This window comes from Pithys albifrons, chromosome 2 (genome assembly GCF_047495875.1).
Source record: "Pithys albifrons albifrons isolate INPA30051 chromosome 2, PitAlb_v1, whole genome shotgun sequence".
NCBI lineage: Eukaryota > Metazoa > Chordata > Aves > Passeriformes > Thamnophilidae > Pithys > Pithys albifrons.
Window position 1 is genome coordinate 39,147,029 of NC_092459.1, and position 15,344 is coordinate 39,162,372.

The window sequence follows — 15,344 nt, forward strand, 5'->3', positions numbered from 1 at the left end:
TTCAGAGTCAGGCCCATTGGAAATCCTTCTTCATTGCCTACTGTGAGATGTGGTTTTGAGGAGGTTCCAGTCTGGAACACCTAGAGGTTTGCTGAGTTAGATAAACTCCAATAAAAGGCAAAATCATGTGCAAGTTTAGAGCCAAAATGTGTATTTCCAGGGTTCTCAAAGACTGAACTAGTAAAGTCAAAGTTTTGCTTTTACAAGTTCCCATGGTGATCCTTTAAGGTGAATGCTGTAGTAATTGTGTTGCTTTTGTGATTCTTTTTGGCTTATCAATCAATAGGATCAGATCTGTAGCACTGTCCAATATGCTAAGGATACAAAGATATTAATTTGACTTTTTTTTTTTCTGGCCAGAGTATTTTCCTTACGTTAAGAAACAGAAGGACTGCTCAGGTGAGATTTGTATTGAAAGAAGATTTGTGGTTCTTTCTCTTTCGGTGTATATTGTCATCAGACTGTCGTGTACAAATTTGGTAATTTGTGTTGCATACATCTGATATCAGTCCAGGAAAATACATCTCTCAGCTTTTGTTTCCATATTTAAAATTTTCTTTTCTCCTAAAATGAGAATGTTCACTAAGTTATTATAATTAAGATTTCCATTTATGTTAATGAGACAGTGTGAATTAATTATTTTAAAACATTAGAAAATTTGTTTCCTTGTATTTGTTGTTGCTAAAACAAACAACCCCCCCAAAAGACAACACTTCAACCCCCCACTTGTTTCCACTACTGCCACTCTTTTACTTCATCTCAGTTATCAGACACCGTATTACATAATATAAAGTAGCGTATTTCCTTTGCAGTCCAATGAATATATCAACTTAAGAGCAGACCAACATGATTTTAGTGGAGTTCCTGTGGTCCCTCTCACAGAACCCAGGCTTAAAAAGCTGTTTGCATTCTTGGAGCTCTGTGAACAAAATCTTTCCCTGACACTGACTTTGTGACTTAAAGTAGTTTCTGAGTGAACCTGCATCTAATAAGTATGAGTATGTCAAGCTTTTTGCACTCGTAAAGTAGCTTGGCTTTTCTGATCAGGAAACTTGCTGTGATGTCAAGTGAAGGTCTGGCACATTTCCCAGCAGAGTGATGTGAGATGGATAGCAGGGGGATGCTGAACAGGCAAGGCACAGGTGTGATGGGCTCACTTCCTTCCGGGGGTAGCTGGCAACCCAAAATAACTACTTCATGCTGGGTTGTCTTCAACAGGAGTGAAACTCCTAATTCAGCTTTAACCTCCAGTGCCTCTGTGCTCTCTCCAGCTGTGGGATGTGTGTGGTATATACACCATTAATAGCAGGGACGGGAAGACTGCACTCTGAGGCTGTGTGACTTAGGCTGGAAGCTGGAGCAGGTGTTGGAAAAGCAATGAAATCTCTACCCGACATGCAAGTGTACTTCTATGTATGCTCCAACTGTGCCACAGCATATTTTTCTATCTCTTTTCTGTTTTGAGAATGCACTACTCTATTGCTAAATCGTATAATGTAACCTTGGAGAAGAAGAATCCTTTGAGTTAAGGCATTAGAATAAGAGAATTAATCTGGTTTGAAAACCCTGTCCTTCTGAGGGTCTGCTTTTGTCATTTACTTAGTTTAGAAGATGAATATGGCAAAATATATTATTTATTAAAGTTGATATAGGCACTGGGCCGTAGCTTCCTTTTCTTACACATTCATACATTAAAATTAATAGAAAAGAAGCTTCTAGCAGTTTAAACAGAATTTGCCTATATGGCAGAAGGAGTAGGAGCTTTTCCTTATTTTTGTAAATTATTTAGCAGAGATACAAATATTTTAAACCTCAAAATTGTGGATGATCTTTTTTTTTTTTTTTGGCTTGCTTATTTGTTAGCATTTTAAACACAGTTGTAATTTCAAGTGCTATTGGTATCTCCTTAGAGAAGCTGGAATGTCTTTTTTTGCAGCATCATAAAGTCTATAATGGCTTTGAGTTTATTTTGTCAATACTGATTATAGTTGCTAATTGTTACTGCCAAAGCAGCTAAAACAGGCATTATAATTACCGTATAGATGGGGTGAATTTTGAAGTTTCTACATAGGCGTCAGGTTTCTAAGTCTGGGTTAAACAAAACCTGAGTAAAGGTGTTATAGATTGTGTTGATAAATATCCAGATGTTTGTTGGTATTGTACATGGAAGTTTCCATCTCTACCATCATCATCATGGCTAGGCTTTGTGAACGAAGATTTGGGAAGGGCACTATCCACGCTTGCTGCAAGCGTGCTGGTGGCTAAAAAGGCTGATACGGGATAGGCAGGTCCGGTCACAAAAGGCACAGCAGAACGTCTCTTTAGGTGGTATTTGCAAGGAACGGTTCTTTCTGCGTTGTCTTTTTTCCTCAAGACTGACTCTCCATGCATTCTCAAAGGAAGCAGCAGCGTCATGAATGGTATGTCTCCATGAATCCCGATTGGAGGCCAGAGTGGACCAGTGGTGGCAGTCAATATGGCCAAGGCTCAGGTGTTGTTTCAGGGAGTCCTTGTATCTCTTCTTCAGGGCTCCTCTCTTGCGGCAGCCAGTGGCGAGTTCACCATAGAGCACAATCTTTGGAAGGCGGTGATCCTCCATCCTGGAGACGTGCCCTGCCCAGCGCAGCTGTGTTCTCAGCAGCATGGCCTTGATACTGCTGACCCCTGTCTGTTCAAGAACAGACACATTGGTCACGTAATCAGACCAGTGGATGTTTAGGATTGAACGGAGGCAGCGCTGATGGAAGCGTTCAAGAAGCCGCAGGTGGTGGCGGTAGATGACCCAGGATTCAGACCCATATAAGAGAGTAGACAGTACAATGGCTCTGTAGACACTGATCTTTGTACTTTTCTTCAGGTGTTTATTGGACCAGACTCTTTTATGGAGTTTTCTGAAGGCTTTGTATGCCTTTGCTAGCCTGCTGTCTATCTCTTTGTCAATCTTACCGTCTGAGGAAATGATACTTCCCAGATAGGTGAACTGCTGGACTGACTTAAACTCTGAATTGCCTATGGTGATGTGAGGATGATGGAAGACTTCCTGAGGTGCAGGCTGGTAGAGAACTTCTGTCTTCTTCAGGCTGACTTCCAGCCCAAAAAGCTCAACAGCCTCTGCAAAGCAGGATGTTAAGTGCTGCAGAGCTGCTTCTGTGTGAGCAACGAGGGCAGCATCGTCAGCAAAAAGCAGCTCATATGTTGATGAGAATTACATATGGCTCCTTTGCACTGAAGGAAATTCAGAACTGTGTTACAGATCACTAGTGTCTATTACAAGTGAAATACTTGTTTTGGAATTAAATTTTCTTTCTTCTGAACTTTTTCAGCCTTCCAGTAGCTGCCAAGCCATCCAGTGATTAGAGTATCTATTCCCCCACACTCAGTTTTCTTCCGTGCCTCCATAGTATAAGTCACCATGTTCTGCAAGAGAACACCATAACAATGTGCTGCAAAACCAATGTAGAAGTCTAAGTTTGTGAGTGTCCCTAAAACCTTATCACCTGTTTCATAACCTTGAATCACAATTCAGGAGTTGGTCCTGTATTCTGTAAATATACATACAAATACCTGCATTTACAGGTGAAATTCTTAGTAGTTATTTTTAAGTAGGGACTCAAAATGAATTTATGGCATTAAAAACAAAGTAATCATTACTGTTACAAATAGCAAGATCATTATAGCTTTTAGCTCTTACATCCTTTTCTCTGTCACAGATTAGGTGTGGGTCACACAGAGTACTGTAGTCAAATTGTGTTTGAACAGTAGCATGAGTTGATTTGGATGGGAGCTTCTAAACACATTGTGATTTGCAGACCTCACATGCCTTCCTAACACCCAGCAAAGCTCTTCTGATGATTATCAAATGCTTACAGACCATCCAGGTGATCTACTGATGTGCAGGGTTCTTAGTCCTGCTTTATTAATTAATACAGTAAAATACAATCTTCCACTGCAAATTAACCTCAAATTTGAAGTCTGATAAGAGCCAGTAGCAACCTGCACAAAAGACTGGCCGAGATTCACCTTGCCCTCCTCATTGGTACTGCAGTTGTTTGTCAGAAGGGACAGGTGGAAGTAGCGTAAACCAAAGATACCTTTAGGTGCAGCATGTAGAAAATCCTAAGGAGGTTGCCATAAACTTATTTTGGAAAGATTCAAAGGTTTTCGTAAAGATGCAGGATAGATAGATGGGTATGAAATAGTATAGAAAAGGATGGAGAAAGTTTTGGTTCAAGATCACAAATAGATAGTACATCTCATATACCTCTCAAAATCATATATCTCATATACATCTCATAATCTTGGTATCAATTTGCAACCATGCCTGTGATGATTTGGAAGTTTTGTGACTTTAGAGAGAAGTTAAACCTTACTGGTTTCAGTGAAACAGTTTTTGCAACTCCAGGACTATTCTCAGTACAGACCTAACTCAGTATGAACCAAGTTGCTTGTGTCAAACTTCATACAACAGAGAAAATGTGTTGTAATGGAGATGTACATCTCTTCTGTGCAGATCATCACACATCCCACATGCAGAATGAATGCAGGTGTCTGGTTTTTGAAAGGTATGAATATATGTTTATACAGTATGTATTGTGGGACCAAAAGGAGGTCAATAGAGGATGGATGAAGTTCTAAGATATTAACAGGCATTAATATCAAACTTCCTTTAAAAGCTTTGTGGTTACCAAGACCGGGTTTACATTAGTGCCTGTCTTTTAAACAGTCTGTAATGTCTGTCATTGTAGCACAAGTGATACTTCCATGATGCCATTTTACATCTGAGCAAAAGCATCAACAAGTGTACCCTCTCCTGGATTAGCAGCTGGCTGGAGGATCAGGCCCAGAGAGTGCTGGTGAATGGGGCTGCATCCAGCTGGTGGCCGGTCACCAGTGGTGTTCCCCAGGGGTCTGTGTTGGGTCCAGTCCTGTTTAACATCTTTAGTGATGATTTAGATGAGGGGATTGAGTCCATCATCAGCAAATTTGCTGATGACACCAAGCTGGGAGGGAGTGTCGACCTGCTGGAAGGCAAGAGGGCTCTGCAGAGAGATCTGGATAGACTTGAGGGATGGGCTGATTCCAATGGGATGAAGTTCAATAAGGCCAAGTGCCGGGTCCTGCATTTTGGCCACAACAAGCCCATGCATCACTACAGGCTGGGCACAGAGTGGCTGGAGAGCAGCCAGGCAGAAAGGGACCTGGGGGTACTAATTGACAGGAAGCTCAACATGAGCCAACAGTGTGCCCAGGTGGCCAAGAAGGCCAATGGAATCCTGCCCTGTATCAAAAATAGCGTGACCAGCAGGCCCAGGCCAGTGGTCCTTCCCCTGTACTCAGCACTGGTGAGGCCACACCTTGAGTACTGTGTTCAGTTCTGGGCCCCTCAGTTGAGGAAAGATATTGAGGTGCTGGAGCAGGTCCAGAGAAGAGCAACAAGGCTGGTGAAGGGACTGGAGCACAAGCCCTATGGGGAGAGCTGAGGGAGCTGGAGTTGTTTAGCCTGGAGAAGAGGAGGCTCAGAGGTGACCTCATCACTGTCTAGAACTACCTGAAGGGAAGTTCTAGCCAGGTGGGGGTTGGTCTCTTCTCCCAGGCACTCAGCAATAGGACAAGGGGGCACGGGCTTAAGCTCTGCCAGGGGAAATTTAAGTTGGATATCAGAAAAAAAAATTTTCCAGGGAGAGTAATCAGGCATTGGAATGGCCTGCCCAGAGAGGTGGTGGATTCACCATCCCTGAAGATTTTTAAACGGAGATTGGACATGGCACTGAGGTAAATGGACTGGAGTTGGAGCAAGGGTTGAACTCGATGATCTCGGAGGTCTTTTCCAATCCAATCGATTCTGTGATTCTGTGATGTAGTTCCAAAAATAGCAAGTCACTACAGACAAGAACTCAATTTTTGTAAATTCTTCTATGTCAGTATAGCAACTCACACATCCTCCAGTTGGTACAAATTGTTGATGCCTTCAGCATGATGAAGATAGTCTGAATTTCACTTCAGTTTCAAGTGTCTAAATGATGAGAGTGCCTTTCAGGAATCACATGGGCTAAGATGAGGAATAGGGAGTTGCCTAATACCACTCAGTAGGAGACACGTGGCACATGGGTTTGGTGGATTTAGAACATGTAACTATAAAGCTCAATGATTTGAAGTCCATAAACATTTTCAAATGTATGTGGTTAATGCCTTTTTTACTAACAAGTCTACATTTATCTATCTAATGCCCATTTTGAAACTCAATACATTTAACTGACTGAACTACTGTTGCAATTTTTGTTGCCCTTCATTGATTCTTTGTTTCACAGGGGTTCTCAGGGAGGAAAAATGTTTCAAATTAATCTACTGAGAAAGTGGTTTTGGTTTGTCATCTGTCAGAATACAGAAGCAGTAGTAAAGATAATACATCATATATGAAAGCCATGAGTAACAGGACCCTTTATTTTCAGCTCCTTCATGTGATGTTCCCATGATCAGTACAAGGCAGTAAGCTTTAGCCAAACTTTTTTTACCATGCAGCCAGTTAGAAACATCTGTTATGCAAGTTCTGTGTCAGAATGAGTTGAAGTATCAAGGAGAGGAGTCTGTCCTTACACAGAACTAATCAATGTCTTTGATAATGACTTGGATGAAAGAATAATATGGGGTTTATGTTTTCAGAAAATCAGAAGGTGGAATGGTCTTCAAGTGCTTTCAAAAATACAATTAGTCTTGAGAATGATCTTGACACACTGGAGCAGTGGCCTGAAATAAATAGTAGAGAGTTTAGTATTGACAGAGTAAGTATGACACTTTGTGGAAGTCCTTCAGAAAAAAGAAAGAAATTAAAAAAAAAAAAGAGATGGGAATAGTAGTACTCAGTCATAAGCATAAACATGAATCAGTAATATCATAGTGCACCAACAGTCTTGAATTGTGACGTACAAGCAAGAAGGGCATAGATTTTTAGAATCAAAGAGTTTTGTCCAACCTATTCACTCCTACAGCCTTCAGAGAAAGATTATATCCAGTTTTCATCACCAAACATTAAGAAAGAGGGCCGTTTCCTTTCAATAACTGAGAACTGTGTTCAACAGGCATTTAAAAATGTGACCCAATAGGTATTGATACTTTTTTCATTCAGTGAAAACTGCAACACACATATTAAGATGCATCTGAAATGGAGGGAAAAAGGAAGGCAGCAAACTGCTTTTCATCCTGTATAGATGAATCAATTGCATATTCCAGAGCTCTGGAATATTAACCAAAGGTGGAAAATGGGGCAATGAGTTGAAGGGTGTAGAGCTCCTGCAGAGGTAAGAGGAAAATCTGTCTGAAAGGATATCAGAGCATGGAAATGGCTTTTCTGAGGAAGTTTGGCTATCTTCATTACTCTGGGTTTCAAGGATAACTTAATGAACAATTCTTGAAAAGGTTTAGGGCTGTGCCAGCCTCTTTGTAGGCTCAGTTGGATTTAATACGCTTTACGTGATTTAAAGACCATGTTTAATTTGGACTGTTGATAGCAGCTACAATTGCTGAAGAGTTTTAGAGTTTTTCTTGCTGCTTTCTCTCAGCCCCAAACTAGCAGGGCTCTTCTGTGCTTCTCTCTTCTCTGGCTTAATTTTTGTTCCCCTTACACCTTTCTCCACTTTATGAATAAAATAAATGAAAAAGAAAAAAAGTACTGAAGGATTCAGTATGTATTGTGTTATATCCCTTCAATATTTTTTCATAAATAGAATGAAAGATGGAGGGAAGAAAAGGCTTTTCTTTCTAATCTTCTGACATTAGTCTTACTTCTTTCTATTGTACCTATGGTATCCAGTGATCCCATAGTTCCTACATTTATATTATCACTCCATCAGCTTGATATAGGGATATTAAGGTCTACAGCATTGCAGATTGCACGACAAGAGCATTGCATAGCAGTAGTGCCAACTGATAACACTGTGGAAATTCTTTAGAGGGGCTGGTGCAATAAAATGTTTTTCTATGTACAGTATAGGTAGCACTTTAGTAGGTGTCTTTCTCTTGACTAATAGGCTTTCGTAACTGATTTTTAGATTGATAGATATTGCTGCTGAGGTAAGTGTATAGCTGCTCTTGGAATGCAAGCAGTTTTCAAAAGAAAACATTTTTACAGAATTGTACACAAATAATCAGTGTCTTGTTTTTCCTTTCCTTCCCTATACTTTTAGCTGGCTGTGAGGTGGTTGGAACACAACTGCCGTTACCAGTACCTGGATGAACTTCTCCAGTATGTCCGCTTTGGCCTTATGGATGTGGATACACTGCATACTGTAGCTCTTACTCATCCTCTAGTCCAAGCAAGTGAAACAGCAACAGCTCTCATTAAAGAGGCCTTGACTTACCACCAGAGCGTCTATGCACAGCCAGTCTGGCAAACCGCAAGGACGAGACCTCGCTTCCAGTCAGACACTCTCTACATTATTGGGGGAAAAAAACGCGAAGTCTGTAAAGTGAAGGAATTGCGATACTTCAATCCGGTAGATCAAGAGAACGTTCATATCGCAGGGATTGCTAACTGGAGTGAGCTAGCACCTATGCCTGTAGGGAGAAGCCACCACTGTGTTGCTGTCATGGGAGACTTTCTTTTTGTAGCGGGTGGAGAGGCAGAGCACTCCACAGGGCGCACGTGTGCGGTGAGAACTGTCTGTCGATATGACCCCCGCACTAACTCCTGGGCTGAGATAGCGCCGATGAAGAACTGTCGGGAACACTTTGTGCTGGGAGCTGTGGATGAGTACCTGTATGCCGTAGGGGGCAGAAATGAATTGCGTCAAGTGTTACCTACAGTAGAACGCTATTGCCCCAAGAAGAACAAGTGGACCTTTGTACAGTCCTTTGATCGGTCGCTCTCATGCCATGCAGGATATGTGGTGGATGGTCTTCTTTGGATATCAGGTAGAAAATGTTTCACAGAATTTGAGGTACTAACAAAATACCAAAATACTCTCTTGAATTAAACTGACAAATCTTCTGTGGTTTATGTCATGATAACTTTTGTCTTAGGAGACTAGCATTTCAAAGAATTGAATCTTGATTAGAAGTATAGGAGCATAAGGTACCTATACAATATTTTATTTCATCTAAGTCTCTGTGTTTCAAAGATGCACATACCATATATACTATGTCATAGTTGCCATTCATAAATCAAATGAATGGGAATGATAATGCACTTTTGGACAAATTTCAGATGATGAATTCTGTGTTCTTCCTAAAAACAAACAAACAGAAGGCACAGTTTCTGTAGTATGGTCTGGTACTTCTGACAGTGACAGGACCCAAGGGAATGGCCTGAAGTTGTGTCAGGGAAGGTTTAGATTGGATGTTACAAAAAGGTTTTTCACCCAGAGGGTGGTTGGTCACTGGAACAGGCTCCCCAGTGAAGTGGTCACAGCACCAAGCCTGCCAGAGTTCAAGAAGTGTTTGGACATGGACAAGGCTCTCAGGCACATGATGTGACTCTTGAGCCTGTCGTGTGCAGAGTCATGAGCTGGACTTCCATGATCCTTGTGAATCCCTTCCAACTCAGGATATTCTGTGATTCCTTAACTCCTGAAAATGAAATGTACAGTTAAGTGCTTGTTGTCTTGTATTGTTCCAGGGCTTGAAGGCAGAGGTATGAATTGCTCCCACTTGCTCTTCAGGATATTTTAACAGGCCAAGATGACCTTTTAGAAATCATCCATGACTCTGTCCATAATGAATGCATAGGACTGTCTGAAAGTAATCATAGCTTTATGGCACAGATAGATGAATGTATAGGCCTTATAATCCTAAACTAACATATCATTTTCAACTGAGTGTGAGGTGTTTTTATGTTACATATTATATTGTTATGTTACATTGACGGGAATTGCGGACATTGTTTATTCAGTCTTTGTAGTGACTTTTTTGGTATTTCATTTTTGAATACGGTCGATAGTGTCTATGGAAGGTTTGACAGAAATATATTCCCATTTTACTAAGATGTGTGCCATGGAAGGTTATATTGGAAGTACCAATTTTTATTAAGAAAGCTAATAAGTAAATGTGGCCAGCCCTTGAGGTAAATGTTCAGTGATTGGCATCTTCACTATAGATACCCTCTGGGGATTTTAATATGGTCTGGAATGCCTCTGGTGAAAAGGTGATATACGAATGGAAAATTAAGTTAACTACTTAGGCCTTCACTGTGCTTCTCCAAGTATGTTGTTTAGGTTAGCAGATGTACCTTTCTATCCATATGGATTAAGTGCCTCATGGGAATGGATTTCTAAGCATTGGCAGGGGAGTTAGCAGGTATCAGTTGTTATTAATATACACTAAAATCATGAATGATGACTTTGGAATTAAAAGCAGGACCAAACGTAGAAAATCACCCAAGATCCCTGACAGGTATTTGCATCATTTCCTTCAGGAACTGCCATTTACAGAGTCTTGTAGAGTTTGTGCTGTGTCTTAATCCTGAAGGGAGACTCAGGTACAGGAACCAGCTGGGTGTGCTCACAGCATTATCCTCTTATTCACTACCTTTCCTATTTTATTAGTGGAGAGGGATGTGTGTCTGTGGTGGGCACTTCAAATACATGGACATTACTTTTGTGTCTTGATTACTATTTTTTTCCCCCAAATTGCAGTTTACATTTGTCAGTTTCTATGAAGAACAGGGATTTTTAGGAAATTGTGTTAAGCGTATTCATACAAAATCATTAAATGTGCACTAGAAATCCATCAGTGTGGTCTTTGCTCCTGTAAATGAAAAAAGTAATAATTTCTATCTTAATTTAATTGAAAACAAAACAAAACAAAACAAAAAAAAACAACAAAAAAACCAAAAAAGCCCTAAAATGCCAAAAAACCCAACAAAAAAACTCCAAAATCCAAAACACAAGAAAGTTTTTGATAGGGATTTTGAAGTTAAATATGGGACTCAATGAAGATTAAATTTATTCTTTCCAGACATGCTAGGAAAGGGAAAATTATGCTGAGGATTAATTCATGTTCTTAGTTACATGGGTGAAATGCATGGCTGCCTGTGTGTTTTAAATACTGCCTGGACTTATGTAAAGGTGCAGTGTGATATTGTGTCAAGGATATGCCTGTAATAGAGCTGTAGAATCGGGGGAAGAGGTAAGTGGAAGCCTATTAAATGAACTCTTTAAAACTGGGCAAAACAACAAAAATATTTTGTCAGTATTTTTCCATTTATATTTACAAATGCTACCAACATAACTTCTGTTGTAAAGCCACGATGTTTTGGCAGTGGAATAAGATAGATAGACAGGGCTTTTCAGTTACGTTTTGATACTTTTTGAGAAAATGCTTGGAAGTTTTGAGTTGCTAAATTCTGACAGATTATTATGAAGTACAAGAGCATACTATGCTACACTTCAGTAGAGTATTGATGTGAATTACATACTAACAGATTGAAAACTGGCCTCTAGGTATTGAACAGAGTTATTTTAAAATGAAAGGTAGATAGAGATGTAATAACTGGAGCTAGCTTTCTGTTATTAATTAATTGCTTAGGACTGGAATGTAACTTACGGTACATGTACATTCAGGGCTGGAGGAACAGTAGAGAGAGATGTTTTATTGTATCGTGGTCACTGCTGAAAAAAGTCACAGTTAGTCATTGAATATAAGATGTTATCATAAAAGTAATCAATAATGCAGGAGGGAACCTAGTTTTGAAGTATGTGGCCTAAAATTAAGTAATTAAAAAATTAGTCTGAGTTAGAGATGTTTCTGAGCTCTATCCCTGCTGCTTTTTCTGGAAAGTACAGGTCATCAGCAAAGAGCTCTCAAAGTCAGTCTGCCACTACCAGCTGGCAAGGGAACCATGAAAATGTGTCCAGGTTTTAGTGAGTGAATAAATTAAACAGTCACAGTGTAAGTTTCTAGCCCTTGTATTTGTGGAGAGTCATCAAAGCATGACCTGCACACTGACCGTTTACTTACTCAGTGCCTCTGCTGCAGCCTCTTGCCCTCTTAAAGGCTTTGCCAATCAAAAGCTGACTAGACTTAAGGGGTTTCTGTTATTATTGAGGTTCTTTTTCAGCTTTACTTTGCTTCTCCTTTGGGACAAACATAACAAGGATTCAAAAATAATGACCATAAGATCATGGCAAAGGCAGCAGGGAAGGGAAATGGGTGAAACAAAATGCTGTAAACAGACACTGACAATAGGAGCTGGGTGGGTGGTGTTCCAGGGGACAGAGGGGCTGCTGAACTGCTACCACCTCTTTGGCATTTTTAACCTGACAGAATCAGCAAGGAGGCTGGGAATGGGCAAGAGGTTGGGAGGGGACACAGCTGTGACCCACACTGACCAAAGGGACACTCCGTACCATATGGCATCATGCTCAGCATATGAAGCTGGAAGAAGAAGAAGGAAGTGGGGAAATATTTGTAGTGGTGGCATTTTTTTTGTGAGCTACCATTATGCTTGATGGAGCCCTGCTTTCCTGGGGATGGCTGAACACCTGCTGCCCGTGGGAAGCCTTTGCTTGCATGTGTGGCTTTTGCTTTACGTCTTTTACTTTCTTTATCCCAACTGATGAGTTTATCATGTTTACTCTTCCAATTCTCTCCCTATCCCACCTGGGGGGAGTGAGCAAGCAGCTGTGTGGGGCTGAGTTGCTGGCTGGGATTAAACCACAGCAAATAAGTTCTGTGTGCTGACATTGCAGCATCAGGCAGATGGTTTGGAAATTTTATAGAGGGGATCTTACAGGCCCCAGTTAACATCTGATGCCATGACCAATTTCACAAATGAATTGCATGCTACATGCTTCAAAAGTGAAGTATTTCAGTGTAAGATTAAAAAAAATATACCAAACACTTCAAAGTTCAACATTACTAACAATCATTACCTATAAAAGCAGGGAAATATTTTCCATAAGAGTGAGAACTTGAACTGTGCTCACTTCCCTGCATCCTCCATGGTCTGCACATGCAAATCTGGAGACCTACTTTTCTATACATGTTAACCTTTCTCCAACCCTGTAGGTGTAGTGCCCCTGGGGACAGTGAGGGATGGGAAACCTCTGCCTGGCACTCCAGCTCTGGGCCATTCCTGCATCTGCATCTTGGGATAATGAGGCTTCTCCTCTGCCTCAGGTGCTCAAGAGATTAGCACATGAAAAGTCTTGTTTAAAGCAAAGTGTTATGCTGTTGTTTTGCAGAGGCCTGAGTTGTTTGACCTTAAGTGTGTCAGCTAAAATCACATCTAGGCATACACATAGAAACTCAAGTTGGGGGAAGGGATAAGCAAGCCAATCCTGTACAGTTGATTTGTATTTCATATAAGATATAAATATTTTTCTTCAAAATTCAAGATTCTTTTTGTTTTTTAACTGTTATTTTTTCCATAATGGTGGAGATTTTGGCCAAGGAAATGATGGTGATAACATATCTTGGAGAATTATTCTGAGTTTGTAAGTGATTTGGGATGAAAAGCACTACTTTACTATCAGTATGCTGTTGTGAAGAGAGGAATTTTTTCTCAGTAAATGCTTATAAAATTCTTTTATCAAAAATAGATCTAGAATAATAGGAATTTACAGAATCTAGCCAAATAAAATTTTAGGGTATGGCTGGCACTGGATTTACCAGAAGCAGGAGGTTAACAAAGACTTAAAATTACTTCAGTGGCCTAGTCTTTATTATTACTATATTTGAATAAAGGCAATAGATCTCACACTTTTCAATGATTGACATTGTTAGTTTGATGCAGTGATTCCTCTTAGATTTAATGTAAACATCCAGCTTTGATGATTTAAAAAAAAACAGTCCACAGACAAACCTGTGGCTTGTGCCCTTCTTGATTGCAGCTGGATTGTATCTGGGGTGAAACAGCATTAATTAGAGCCGCTGTTGGTATCTTCCAGGGGACTTCTTCTGGTGGGAGAATATGCTCCAGCTCAGCTGTCCTCACTGCACTTGGACAGGTGAAGTAAGAGGCAGTGGATTTGCATGTTGAGGAAGAATTATCTTTTGTTTAACACACAGACACCTAAGAGAAGAGAGATTTCTGTTTTAAAATAGCAGAGCATCTTGGGGTGTATGTCATGAGTTTCTATATATTCCCTGGATTTGCTGGAAGGAATACACATGGAAGCTTTTTGCCAACATGTAGTTTTACACGTCTCCCAGTGAACTCAGATTCGCGCAGCAATTGAGGACTTCTGAGAGAGTTGTGAGATTTTGTGGGGGATTTGGATTGGATTAGATTTCTCGAGTCATATGGGGGTCTTGCTGAGACGTGTTATAAATATGGATTATAAATTGTCATTTGGGAAAATGGTGTTGAATCTGCTGCCTCCTACCTTTCTGTCGTTTTGGAAGTGTATGTCTCGAAGGTTTTTTTTCAATGCAGTTTGTGGACTGTTTGAGTGGGCTGTAGCAACACGAAATGTTTCCATGTGTGGGAAGGGGCTGAACAAGGTTTGTCTTGGAATGCTTCGTCAACTTCCCCATGTGGAGGGGCACTGATGCATGATTTGGGAAGTTACAGGTCTTGGAGGGCTTAAAAAGTAAAGTTTCCAGCGTGGAAGGGAGTGAGTAACAGTGACTGTGGCAGTGTGAAAGCATTGTAAGCCCACACTTTGGGTGATGAGCTTCCTGTGAGGCTGTGCTCATGTCTGTAAGAGCAAGACACAGACTTGTCCTGGGGGTGCTTCTTGCCTCCCAGGAACTGGAGTCCCCAAAACGAGTTACTCATGTCAAAGTGGTGTAACCATCACTCTTATAAACCCAGCAAGCACTGACCACACTGTAAATATTTTGTCATTTACCGAGGCAGACTTTTTTTTCTCTTAATGCTGCGTTACCACCACATTAGCTGTTTCTGCTTGACATCAAATTTTAGCATGGTTTGTATTTTTAAATACTTTGTGTTGTCACAATGCCTCTCTTTCTATCCTCCCCTTTCCTCATAGAAAACACAGCAGAGAAGTTTGAGAAATTCTCTCAGAATTACACCATTTTTTTTCTGAGAAAGTATGTATTATTTTTAGTACCATTTAAACTTTTTTCCCCTCATTTTCCTATTTTTTAAGAGACATATTGCTGTTCCTTTGCCCTTTCTCAGATGCCTGAAGTATTTTTAAAAAAATAGTTCAAGAGGACATTGCAGACTTGTTAAATCTGAATTTTGGCAGAAAAAATTAAACTTTTGCTACAGTACTTCAAAGTTAGGAAGAACTAGAGTTTGAAAATTGATGCAGATATAAGATGGCATATTTAATGACAGATGTATCTATAGAAACCTGTTAAGATGCAGATTATCCCCCTGGGGAGGGGAGATCAAAACTGCCAATCTATAAAATATACTTGTTAGGGGGAAGGCATGG

General features: G+C 40.3%; 1 protein-coding gene across 2 annotated transcripts in view; it reads left to right on the forward strand.

Annotated features, from left to right (window-relative positions):
* KLHL32 (kelch like family member 32) overlaps window positions 1-15,344 on the forward strand; it is a 117,122-nt gene that overhangs the window by 92,675 nt on the left and 9,103 nt on the right. For both annotated transcript variants that reach the window (XM_071547858.1, XM_071547859.1), the window contains exon 8: window positions 8,181-8,907. In XM_071547858.1, coding sequence (XP_071403959.1) covers window positions 8,181-8,907 — 727 coding nt within the window. The remainder of the gene's footprint in view (window positions 1-8,180; window positions 8,908-15,344) is intronic.